Source organism: Apis florea, unplaced genomic scaffold (assembly GCF_048593485.1).
Source record: "Apis florea isolate Af1SG1 unplaced genomic scaffold, ASM4859348v1 contig_3367_pilon, whole genome shotgun sequence".
Classification (NCBI taxonomy): Eukaryota; Metazoa; Arthropoda; class Insecta; order Hymenoptera; family Apidae; genus Apis; species Apis florea.
The window spans coordinates 2,002,001-2,015,432 of record NW_028256746.1 but is presented as its reverse complement, the minus strand read 5'-3'; the positions used below and the strand labels follow the sequence as shown (position 1 = coordinate 2,015,432).

Below are 13,432 nucleotides of genomic sequence, written 5' to 3'. Positions count from 1 at the left end.
AAAATTATTCCTTTGAAACTTTTCATCAGTATATACATATATATACATATATATATATATATATATATATATATATATATATATATATATATACACACACACACACCATACACGTTCACTACACTTTTGTTGTAGATCGTTAAGATATCTTTAACGGAGAGAGATATAAAAACCTTCCGTTCAACCGAACATTTCTCGTGAAATCTGCTAACACGGTTCGGTGTTTTTCGCTCGGTGTAATCAAGCTGATCGTGATTGCGCGGCGTTGTGGATGCGGTTGCGGAGGACAAGCGAGCAAGGGGGAGGGGGGAAGTCTGTCTTTCTTTTTTTGCGAGCAGGATTGGAAGCAGAGTGGGTGAATAAGTGGATTCGTATGGCGGGATTGTGCGAGGTGGATCAATGATTGGGAAGGGAAGAGAGAGAGAGAGAGAGAGAGAAGTTGTTTGCCCCGCTTTTTTCTTTATCGTTTCGCGATAAAGGTGGTGATTTCTATACGTACGATGGTTTCGTTCCTTCCATCTTCCGTATTGGGAAGATGAAATGGAATGGAGATGTTGAGACGGGGGTGAGGAGGGGATAGAAAATAAAGTGGAGAGATTCGATAATGAGTTTATGGTAATTCGCTTGGTAACTCACCTACACAAACCATTCGTCTTTTTGGCTGGAGGAGATGTCGCTGCAAAAAACATTTTTATTAGTATTAGGATTAAAGTTCTTTTGCTGTAGTCGAGGGTAAAAATAATTTTCAAAAGCGATAAGTGTATTTTTAACGAATAATCTTTCATCCTATTACGTTCGAAACTGTTTTCGCATCGTTTTCGCGATACGAAACGAAATTAAACTTAAAAATTTAATCAAACAATCACGGGACAGTGAAGTATAACCGAAATTGATGCAAACATTCGTCCCAAAAATATGACCAACTTGGAAAGCTGAAGTAATTTTAACGTAATCCCGCATCCCGAATAGAGTTTTCGAAATCTCATTTCAAAATGCATTAATTCTAACGTGATCTCCATATATAAGTTATATTACTTTGAATTTTAATTCGTTCATCAAACTATGAATGGAAACTCGTTCTAATTATAAAAAAAGAAGAAAAAAAGAAAGGAAGGAGGAAAGAAAAGAAAAACAGATTTATTAACGCAATAAGATAGAAAGAAAGAAAGAAAGAAAGAAAGAAAATAGTCTTGTAAAATATCGGACAAATATGATGGAGGAAAAGTAAAACTTTCAATGTGTCCAAGTATCGATCTGTTATCACTATTGTTCCGCACAGCATTTCTTTCGAGAGTTGGAGCAGTTATTTCTTATCCTTCCGATAAGCACAAGTTGTGTCGTTTCACGATCGATAGCCGAAAATATCCTTATCTTCGACTCTTATTTTATCTCAACCCCTCCCAGAAACTTTACTTTTGTTCAGTATCGTATATCTTACGCTTTAAGGCTCTAAGGTACGAGCAGAATATTCCCACGAGACTAAAGACTAGAGAAGATCACGTTAGAGATATTACATCTACTATATTCTTCTAACGTTGATCCATCAAACCACTATATATGCAGATTTTTGTTAGTTAAGATTTGTTGACGTGGAAGAGACGAGGGATAAAGGTTTAAGACAAAGAGACGGTATTACCAAGAGACGTCCAAGTCGCATTAAATATATATTCGCGTGCTTTTAAGCTAAAAGATAAAAGCTAAAAGTATTAGGCATCGAAGGAGACGAGAAAACAGAGACAAACGAGCAACTAAACAACTAAATTCAATTAACTCGATTCTCAACCTCTTGCACTATGATTTCGACAATATTCGTCAATAAAATTGTTCGATGGTAAATAAAAATCATGATGTATTTTTTAAATGTTTTCATATACATAAGTATAAATGTTTTTAAACGTTTTTTAAACCTTAGGACATTAGAGTTGATATAATTTTCAAGTTGAGAATAAAGTTATCTTAATAATTTATACGAGCAACCGTATCAACTGTAAAATAGCTACGAATAAATGTTATTCGATAATGTTTTTCGATTGAGCAATTTTATTTTTCGACTCTTTTAACGACCTCGCTTACTTACCTCTAACACGGCGAATAAAATCATCGGTGAAACGTTAAATCGAAACACGAGTCTCATTCGTACGTCATTTCCCGTGAAAATGATGGCGAAAGATATGGACGAAAGAGATAATATAGATGGCGGTATTTACCTGTCGGAACCGTGGCTCCTCACTTTGCCTGGCAGTAGAGGCGGACCCGGGCCGCGCTGTGCCCGTGCCTGAGGCCCGCAGGGCGCAGCCAGTTTCCCGGCCGCGGCAGGGTCGTGGCACCGGTTACCCCCGATCCGAGGGCCGAGCCGTAGGTCCCCAGTGATCCCAGCGCGCCCCCCGACTTCAACGTGGTCATGCCCATCGGCAGCCCTGCGCTTGCCCCGTTCGATCCGTACATCTGTTGCACTGCAATTCCGTAAAACGCATCAGTCCCGCCATAGCACCCGCATCTCACCCTTTCTTTCTTTTTCTCTTTTTTCTCTTTTTAACCGAGGAAAGTAGATCACGTTTGTTATCTCTCTCGCCGTTCGATTTTTATCGAAAGAGTCATCGAGTTATTTTTGATAAACTTTAGGTGTGTTTTCAACGTATAAACGCGAATCGACGCGTTTTCCAATAAACGTATGATTTGCTGGGTTTATCGTAAAATTAGAACAAGTCAAGATCGTCTCCTTTTTGCCACTCGAAAGAGCGTATATAAACTTTGCTTTTGATAAAGTTCGAATTCTTTTCAACGTATAAATGCAAATCGTTTTCGAATAATAAACATTATGGGATTAAACTGAGTGGAATAAGTCAAGATCGTCTTTTTCTCGAGAGAACCGTCAAGCTTATTATACAAACATTATTCGAACTCTTGATAATTACAGCTATCTTCTCAATAGCAATCTTTATAAATGTAAATCGACACGTTTTCCAATAAACGTATGATTTGCAACGCTTTTTACTCTGTTGCAAGTAAACATTAATCACGTAGAATTAGAACAAGTCAAGATCGTCTCTTTTTCTGCCACTCGAAGAAGAACGATCAAGCGTATATAATAAACTTTATTCTCGACAACTGTTCTCCACCTTTTCAAGTAAGTGGAAATCGACGCGTTTCCCGATAAACGCAACGTGATTCGCAACCGCGAAGCCTGGAATTACCGGTGTGATTCTTGGAGGAGGAAAAAGCCTTTCGAGGGGAATGCGTTTAACGTGGGACGTTAAGTTTTGAAGAAAACGCTGGTCGGTGCGGATATACGCGGCGGACGTGACGAGGGGAGAGGTTAACTTGCGCGGAGTCCATACAAGTTTCAGACGCGTATTCGTCATGTTTCCGGCGTTCATTGCTTTTGTTTGTTGTCGACGCATCTGCCATTTTTATGGGTCGTGCAAACGCGCCGTTTCAAGGCTACGTGATTCGAGGCACAGACGACCTCCGCATCATAATTCTCGTGAAATCGAATTGCGGAGGCTTTGGCAAAGGAAGAGGAGGAGGAGGAGGAGGAGAGGTTTTTGCTTTTGCTAAACTTGTTCCTCTCGCGAAAAGAAAAAATATAAATATTAATTCAAAAATTAATTCTCGAAGGTAGTTGTTCTTTCTGAAACATCCGAAGTGGAATTTTCGAGATCGCGATGCGATTCCTTTTTGTTGCGTAATAATTGTAAAAGTAAATTTACGTTAATTGCATCACGTGTCTATTTTTATTTTCGAAACAAAAGGGCTCAAGTTCTTTAGTTTATTTTATTATTAATTTAAAATTTAAAATTCCTTTCCTTTTAACGAAAAGAAAAAAATGAACGTGTAATGATTAATAAAGCGGGAGGAAGTGCATAAAAATTTATTTTCGAAATTATAATAGAAATGTGACGGTACATCTGTATTTAAATTCCATTGTAGAGATTATAACAAAAGTATTATTTTATCCTTTGCTAGCTAGCTTGTCTCGAATAAAAGAACGATTTACTTCAAAACTTATCAATTGTATTTTTAATTAATTCATCGTCACGGAGTTTAGGGAAATTTCGTTCGTGAATTGTCATTCACCCTTCCTTATTATTGTTACGTACGAACATCGAGCTTTTCCTTTGCATCTTCGAGATCGATCGAGCTGTCCACGCGAAACAAATAGGCTATCAACTCGACGTTTTTTTCCCTCTCTAGTGTAGCTTATTGACGTGATTTAGCGATTTTCCTCTTTACTTTTAGACTTGGAGTTTAATATTACGAAAACTCGCATGGAATATTGAATTACGTCGCCTTGCAATCGTCGCATTGCAAAAACAAGAAAGATACGCGGGATAACGAGAATTTCACGATAAAGCGAAAGATTATTCTCGTTATACGGATATATCTGTAAAAAGATTATTTTCGAAAGAAAAACGCGCAGGAAATAACGAAGAATACATTTTCAAATATTTAACATTATCGCAATCTTTCCTTCCGTTATTTATAAATAATCTTCTTTGAAGATTGCGATAAAAATAATACTCTTCCGTTTGCTTTTTACTTTATCCTCGAAAATAAAGACACCGGGTAACTCGATAAACGCGAAACTATTTTGGATTTATCCATAGATTATACAGCGTGAGGTTGCTATTGACACGGGTGAGGCCGAAATTCGAAGTGGAGTGTTATCGACAAACTAAGTGCACGTGCTCGTTTAGCGGAAGGAAACTATTAAAAAATTCGACTACACCACGCGAGGAAACGCGTTGTGGATCGTAATCGGGTTGAACCAGATAAACTTCATTTACAGAAAAAACGTTCTCATTTTCTCCAGAATGTGAACGACAATTTAACGGGCGGTAAAGAAGAATTTTAAAAATTTCCTTTCCCAAGTGTTACATTATCATCGTATTAAAAATCGAACAAATAAACAAACAGCTCGACCCAACATTACATTTTCTCCCCAGCATAAAATCGATCGGCTCGCTACGTACACGAGAGGATCGAAAAATCTCGCAACTACTGCAGAGATCCACTGTTTCCCAAATAATCGACTTCAAAAATTGTCGAGTCGATTCTAGAAAAAAAAAAAAAGAACAAAAGATAAAAAAGGAGCAGGGAAGAAGAAGAAGAAGAAGAAAAAAAAGGAGATAAAAATAAGGGGAAAAAGGAGTGGGGGTTGCGAGTTGACCGAGTAAATTTAGCGCCGTCCTCGAAACACCCGAGTATCGATTCGCAGGGGCGCGGTGACACGGAGAACTAATTACTTTCCACTCGGCCCCTCGATTTTTATTTCGATGGGCCTGGCCCCGTTGTAACCGTTCAGAGCCTCGTATGAATACGCCATCGAGCCCCGATGATCGACGACCGTTCCATTCCATCCCTTTTTTCGCGAGTAGAGTACATTTTTTCCTCCTATTTTGTCCTACTCCTCCTCCTCCTCCTCCTCCTCCTCCACCACCCTTTTCTCTCTCTCTCTTTTTTTCCTGTTTTTGACTGGGAAAGCATGTTCGGAAAATGAAAACCGATTTGACGTGAAAAACGTTGGCGAGTCCTGTTATGGCTTATTTGCCCCGCATGTTTTTTTCTTCCGAATGTACAGCGGCCTTGTTTTAGGGTTATCTGCGTGTATCTGCTCTTTCTTTTTTCTCTTTTTCGAATTTACGCTTTGAACGAGAAATAATTTATTTGAGACTTTTTGCTTATTTTCATTTCACGAGTAACCTCTAACCTCGCTGCATTGGAATCCAGAGTATTCTAACGTATTTTTTATTTCTCGTAATATGCGTAGATTAATTTCGATTTAATAACGATAGTTTAACTTATAAATGTAATTCGATAATAATTAGGATGATAAATTACGTATACGAATAAGCTAGACATATTATAGATAGTTTCGAAAATATTTCAGCTTCCAGTCTTGGATTGATTTCATGATTAAACGAGGACAATTTTCAATATTTTTGAATACTCAAATTATAACTCTTCTATCATTACATGTGGTGTCAACAAAACGTGTGAAGAGGATCGATCTTAGCGAGACTTCTTTTCGATTTTGTTCCGCGGGGATACGCTTCTTTCGAGAGACGAATTTATTAAAGAAGGATCAGAAAAAGATCAAGTCTTATTTTTCACTTGCTTCCAAACATTGGCGAAGATTCGAATACAAAACATCGATCACGTTCTTCCACGGAAAAATCAAAATCGCGTTTTTATGAACGAAGATCATCGACAGGCCGTGTAACAAAGAGAAAATTCTGCAATGTTTCGCATGAAAACATTCCAAGATTATCGTATTACAAATCATTAAACCATTTCGAATACAAAACGAATCGATCACGCTCTTTCACGGAAAAATCAAAACCGCGTGTGCTATTCTCATAGACAAAGATCTCGATTACGAAAGACGGGCCGTGTAATAAAGGGAAAATTCTCCAATGTTTCGTTATGCTCCAGTACGTACACGTGTGCATATCTATATGTATATATATATATATATACATATATTTACTCGTTGCCCATTATCACGCGATTTCGAGGTTCAAAGCGGCTTTGTGCAGCTGCTGCTGGTAGCGTAAATTAAAAATGCCACCTAGTAGTTAACTAGAGGGTGGGGCTGAAAGGAAAGCAGCACGGTTTGCGGCCTGGAGATTATTAGTCGGGATAAACTGTCCGAGACGAGACGTGAAATACAACGGCCGCCAAGTCCGCCTTCATTCCAAGTTTGCGAACGACGCGCGTGCTGTTCGTTTAATTTCCCTTTAGAATTCGGCAACTCGAGGGATAAAAAATACTCGTGTCATTCAGCGCGAAGATAAGAAAACCGTTTCCTCCGTGATGGAGGAAACCAAACGAGGATATGTAATCCTTACTTGTTATTATTAATCATCCTCTTAAATATTTTATTATTCGGCAATATCTCGTTTATATCGATACTTCGTTAATTAATATTAATATGCATGGTGTCGAAATAATTCGATTATCGATACGATAATAATTATTATCAAATATGTATTAAATATATTGGATCGTTATAATATTAACATCGGGGGAAATTGATATTTCAGAAAGAGCAATACGACGTCGTATATATAATCATTCCGTTCGAACGATTATTTTCGTTTTAAAGCGGATCATGTTTACTTTCTCAATCTCTCGTGATTCGCCTCCATATTATTATTATTATTATTATTATTGTTATCATCAAGAAGGCCAAAAGTGACTCTATCCTCGCCGAATATGGAACATATTCATATAAATATTAACATCGGGCATCGAATTAATTAATAAGCCGACAAACGCACGCGTGACACGAGTGAATACGAAACGAAAAGAAAAAAGGAGAATGTGGAAATTACATTTTTTTTTGTTGTAACAACGATACAACAACAACAACTCGATGGAAATTGAAATGTCGAAAAAAAATCTGGCGTCAGACATGCCGCTGTGACCACGGTAATTTCACGAGCACGCCCTCCCCCTTAGGCCGCGTTAATTAACCGTGGACAGCGGTTTGCCCGATAAATAAATTTCACGCGAAACAATCGACGAAGGCAGTGGGGCGCGATCGATTATCGTTATTGTCCACGCGTGTGTACGAACACCGAATAACAATTATTCGAAACGGTGGCTGACGCGCAATTACGAGTAAGCTCATTAACGAAGCGAGGCGCGCTCATTATCCGACTGCCCGATATCTATCATACGCTTTACACTTGCTCCTCGTTACTCCATTAAATTTTCATAACTATCCGCGGATTACGTTCTCGAAAACGCGATCGGCCAGAAAATAACCGTCGCGATCGGGTGGAAATTAATCGATCTAACGATGATCTTGCGATCGATAAAGAGTTTCCAAGTTTTCGAATTTATCTTCGTGTCGAAGAGAAGGGGAGGGAGGGGAAGGGTGTAGGAATATATGGAATACGGACCGGTTTTTATTCCTCGATGCAGGGGATGAAGAGAAGTGTCGAGGGAAAAAGTTGAAAGGAATTGAAATATGCCGTATAAATGTTTGGGGGATCGGGATCGAAATCGGGTAGTAACGCGAGTGTTTTGTGGGGAACAAGTTGTGAAAATTTGTTGAAGTATTAGTGGAAAATTTTTACAATTTTTTATCAATATACGATATGATGGGATAGTGTTTAATAAATTGATTAAGAAAATTGTATTTTCTGAATCAGGATTCAGTTCATAATCATTAACACGATAGGTCAGCCAATTTATTTCTCTTATCGTTATAATTAAAAATACATGCTTCAAATTTTCTTTAATATATCGAAACGATTTAACTTTTTTGTTCAATGAAATAAACTGAATTTCTTTCGAAACATACGTTAAACGAAAGAATATATAATTATCAAATTGTTAATTGAATTTCATATTACTACCTCTAATATTTTCATCTTTTACAACTATATATATACTTTTTTTTCGTGATAAACATTCGCGCTATTCACGCTATTCCAGTTCCATTTTATCGTTCATCGTTTAAAAGATACATTTCCCGGCTTTGCATCCTCGAATCCGTATTTCAAAAAGTTGTTCGAATTTCTCATCGCGCGTATCGCGCATTCGGGCCAAGTTTTAAATCGTAGATAAAAGATACCACTTCATAAATAATTTACCCAACTTTTAATACGCGTTATAACTCGTCGCACAGGCGAGGTAGAGGTAGAGGTAGGGTGGTATCGATCGAAGAAAATTCGCGGAATTTCGAGTATCCCGGTAGATGTCGGCCAACTATGCGTTTCATAAATCGTTCCATAATTTACCGAAGATTGCGGCGCCACGTTCTATGCCCGAGATTTCTCATATCTCTGTCAAATTGTGCCTCCCTATTTTTTAAAATTTATAATAACGCGGAAATTTGATTAAAGAAAAAAAAAAAAAAAGGAAGAAGGAAGGACAACGATGTGTCAGAGGCATGTCAATGGAAGAGAATGTTATTTACGATAAAATCGATAGAAATCCGTGGCGCGATCTAATCGAATTTATTATTATTCCGAACGAATAACTTTTTCCCTGTATATGTATAATTTAATCCAACAAGGGGATCCAACAGACGCGTTTTTAAATATTCTCGGCGAAATCGCGCCCCCTTTTTAAAAAATTAAATTCAAAGCTTACACCGCGACACACAATGTGCACCCCGTTGCGTCACGTGCCTCGACCTCCTAATTTCTCATTCGTTTAAATGGACTGGAAGCACGCTTATTTCGCTCCCCAACAAAAGACAAAAAGATCCCAAAATGTTGCATTAATGATACAAAATGTGTTCTTCGCCACAGAAAATTTTACGTTAAAAATTATATTTTATGAGGCGTTGCGTAATTATAAGAAATTATTACAAATATAATTATTGGAAATTTCGAATTCCTTTTATATATATGAAAGTAAGAATTAATTTGAATAAATTTACGCGCGGGTTGTTTATATGTTAAATCGTGTCGCGTAATCCCTACCTGTAACAATTGGATATTTTTTAACGAATTAGTCGGTGAATCTTTTTTTCATGGGGATCTATAGCGTTTGGCATCACGTGCCAGCTAACGAGAGCCTCGTTAGTTACTAACGAATTGTTTGGGCACAATCCAAACTTGCAAAACGTGCTTTCCATTTGTTTAATATTCGAGTTGGTGATGATTCAATTTAAATGAATCTAACTAGCACAGAAGTGAATTATTTGCGCCGCAGCGAGGAGCGAGAAACAAAAATTGGATGAATCGAAACGATTTATGTACACAAAAATATTAAAAATTCTCGATTTACAATGCGAATTGTATGCGATAATAATATAATAATAAACGCAACGCAGATTCCTATTATCGTGGAAATTCGACGCCAGGGAATAAACGATAAAATTAATCGAAGCCTCCTCTTTCGCAGAGCCTTTGACTCGTGAAACACTGGACTTATGCGCGTAGCACGATGTACCTTTTTGTGTTTAAAATCGGCTTTAAAGACGCTAACAGGATCGTGCACTAAGGCTTCTAGATCTTTGGATCACCTAAAGGTCTTTGCACCGTGTCCCGTTCAAGTGATAAATTCTTCTTAGACTCATGAATGCTTCCTCATCGATTTATCGTTGATCGAGTTTTTTCTTCCTCTTCTTCTTCCTCTTCTTTTTAATCGTTGAACGAAGAACGACGACAGTTATGTAAAATATTTTGCGCAGTGCGGTGAACAGATGGTACATACAATTGCGACACCAATTGTCCATTGTTTTTTACGTCGTAAAAGAAAAAGATACCAGACTTCGTGAAATGGCGAGAAATCGAAGTTTCTTCAAATATCAGTGAAGCGTCCACCACACTTCCTTCTCCTTATCTTTCATGGATTTGCATATTTCTCAATAAGATAATCAAATGGGTTTTTAAAGTAAAAAAATATATTTACGAGCGAAGAAGCGTAATTGAAGTATAAATATGTGCATAGATAATTGATTCAATATTATTTTAAATGTCGAAGGAAAGAAATTCAAATATATATGAAGAAATTCATTTTTTATCGTGCAAGTATTTATCGGATTATTTTATCTTTTATCAATTTTTCTTCAAAGTAGATAAACATTGCACTTAATCGTTGTGAAATCGGAATGGAATAATACTTCGATTGAACGTACGCGTTAATTTTATAAAGTTTGTATTTTATTTATTTTAATGTAGAAATGATTTCACTAACAAGGTAGTATCGTCACGTATTGCTTTGAATAGTTTAACGGTTGAAAATGTTATTTAACGTATAAAAATGTTTTAGAGATAGATAGATAGATAAATAGATAGGTAAATAAATAAATAATACTGGTATCATAAAATTGTTACGTTCGAGATTAGTCAAAAGGTGAAAATTTTCCCCTGTAAGCAACGATGATGACACACTTTTCCAATTTAATTGCAAATGCAACGATTTTGAGAATTTTTTGTTATCGAAAATGATATTTATTTCCGATGATAACGCAATTAAATTATCAAGTTAGAATTATATACGTACACGAATATGTATTAGTAAATATAGATATTATTTACCAGAGACATTATCTTACAATAATTAATTGCAATTTTTTTATAAATTAAAGATAATAAAAAAAGCGTGTGACGACGAAAGGAAAACAAATAAAAATTCAAAGCGACAAAAATTCGAATAAAAGAACGATTCAAAGGACAAATAATCCCTCTTATTTTCGTTGCATCAAAATTTAAACATAAAATATTTATAAATATAAATAATCTATCGATAACGAATATAGATAAAATGGAATGGAACATATCATGGAATAAATTTTTTTTGTTCTTATACAGTCTTAAAATTTTTTTCGCTTTATCGATACGTTAATTTTAACAATAAGACAGAAATTTATTCGAAACGAATCGTTACGTAAGGAGATTACGTAACGTTGATCGTCACTCGAATTCTCTTCTCTTTAAAATTGATACAACTATGCTATTTTTACAGAGATGGTATAACGTTAAATAAAGAACGATATATAAAAATTTAAGACGATTATTTTTTTTTTTAAATTAAATTATAATTTTTTTTTTACAGTCATCGAACAGCAAAACGCGTCGAGATTGTTTGTTATTACGAATTCTCTTTTATCTCAAATTTATTCTTTGTTATTTACGATTGCAAAATCAACGTAACGAGCTATCGGTCATTTACTATCGAGAAATACAGCACGATAAATCAACCGAGTAATCGTCTTTAACGTTCGTTCGTTATTTTACGTTTTCAAACGTAATTCTAATCTAAGAAAAAAAAAAAAAAAAAAGAAAAACTTAACGTAATATCTCCAAGAAAGAGGAAAAAAAAAAAAAAAGACGAAAATCGAACCCTTTCAAAACGAAACGAAACAAAGAAGAAAAAAAAAAATCGGAATTTTATTCGAAATTTCGAGTTCTCTCGTTCGCACGTGAAAAATCGATAAGGAAACAAGTTCTAAACGCGAGCAATGCAGCCTCACTACACTCCTCCCCTCTCCCTCCCACCAGCGGAACACGCTATCGATTAACAGCAGGTGGCGGGGATCCCCCCCCCCTGACCTTGACACGGAATGCTTTTTTTCAACCGACTCTCACGCTGGCCGGAGGAATAACACGTAGTTTCCGGGAATAACGAGAGGCCACGCGCCGCCTCTCTCGCCCCTGTTTCCGCGAAAAATTCGTACGAACGAACCGCGTCGAATGGAACGCGTTTCACCACCAATTCACTCCTTTCTTTTCTTCTCCTTTACTGCACAGTGTACACGTCCAATCGGTTCACGGTGAAATTGCCCATCGCGTAAGGGCTGTGCGCGTTCGTCCTGACGAGGTGGAAGCCCCTTCTGCTCCTGTCCACCTTGTCGCCCGCGAGAACGGCCGGATATCTCGGGGGGCAGAGGCCGAGCAGGTAGAAAGTGAAACCACCGCACTGCCAGCCCCAGAAACCGAGCTCCGTGTTTATCGACTCGGCGAAGTACATGACGGATCTGTGGTGGTCGCACTCGAACGGCCTCCACCCCTCCCAACACCCCGGCTGATTCACGCCCCCGTTCATGTAGAAGTCCACGTGGCCGCTCATCTCCACCTTGCCCTGGATGAACGCGTTCGTGTGGAACACGTCGACGAAATGGGCGTCGGACGCGTCCAGCTTCTCCCGTTTGTCCACGGTGACGAACAACGGCATGGCCGGGTCCAGGCCCGTGATCCTCGACACCTTGTAAGGGCTGAGGGCGTTGGCGGCGAACGCGGGCACGTGCGCACCCAGGCTGAACCCGATCACGTGCACGTCCACCGCGCCCTCGTCCCTCAGCCTCTCCACCAACTGGGCCAAGCAATCGCCCACGTGGGGCACGTTCTGCACGGCGATCGGGTAGCACGGGGCCTTGGCCAACCGACGCCAGTCCACCGCGATCACGTTGTAATCGCCCCTCTTCAAGTACTCGTTCCTCACGTCCACCAGATAGGAAAGCTCCATGTCCGAGTCGTAGCCGTGCACCACGATCTTGGTCGGGTTCGACGCGTCGAAGTTGGTCCGTTTCAAGTTCGACCCGCTCCCGTCCACGAATATCTGCTGCCACGTTCTCGGGTTCCTGCTCGTGTACAGGAAGAAGGTCACCTCCTTGTCGGGGCACGTCTGATTCGTGTTGACCAGGCACGGGCCTATGAAGTAGTCCTTGCCCTGCTCCAACGTGTTGCCGATCGCCAACGGCCGGGGTTGGATCGAGGCGGAGCACGAGGTGGCGAGGAAAAGCGCGAAACAGGCGAGCGAGCGTTTCCCGCGCGCGCAGCGTTGCGCCATCGCTCCGCGATCCTACCCTCCGAGAGGGACGAGAGGCGGTTGACTGCCGCCGCGAAACTAAGCGTCGCGCGTCGCCCGCCACGAGGGAAACTCGATCCACGCCGCACTTCTCCACCGAAAGCCTCCAAAGAAAGAGGGGCCTCGCCACGCGCCACTACTGCGCCTCGGCAAACCT

The 13,432-nt window shown here is 39.0% G+C and overlaps 2 protein-coding genes across 6 annotated transcripts in view; both read right to left on the bottom strand.

Annotated features, from left to right (window-relative positions):
• The window catches only part of LOC100863535 (lost and found), a 187,194-nt gene that overhangs the window by 9,526 nt on the left and 164,236 nt on the right, over positions 1 to 13,432 (bottom strand). For 2 of the 5 annotated variants that reach the window (XR_015293217.1, XR_015293218.1), the window contains exons 6-7: positions 2,208 to 2,453; positions 637 to 676 (exon numbers count right to left, since the gene is read on the bottom strand). Coding sequence is in view for 3 of the 5 variants with exons in the window: in XM_012489113.3 (XP_012344567.1) it covers positions 637 to 676; positions 2,208 to 2,445 (278 nt within the window). In the remaining 2 variants the exon portion in view is untranslated. Of the gene's footprint in view, positions 1 to 457; positions 677 to 2,207; positions 2,454 to 13,432 lie in introns of those variants that run through there. The other 3 variants (XM_012489113.3, XM_031917794.2, XM_086911740.1) reach the window with 3 other exon arrangements.
• On the bottom strand, positions 9,701 to 13,408 carry LOC116414737 (lipase member H-A). Its single transcript, XM_031917795.2, has one exon. It carries the CDS (start codon positions 13,255 to 13,257, stop codon positions 12,208 to 12,210), a length of 1,050 nt encoding a protein of 349 aa, XP_031773655.2. The 5' UTR covers positions 13,258 to 13,408; the 3' UTR covers positions 9,701 to 12,207.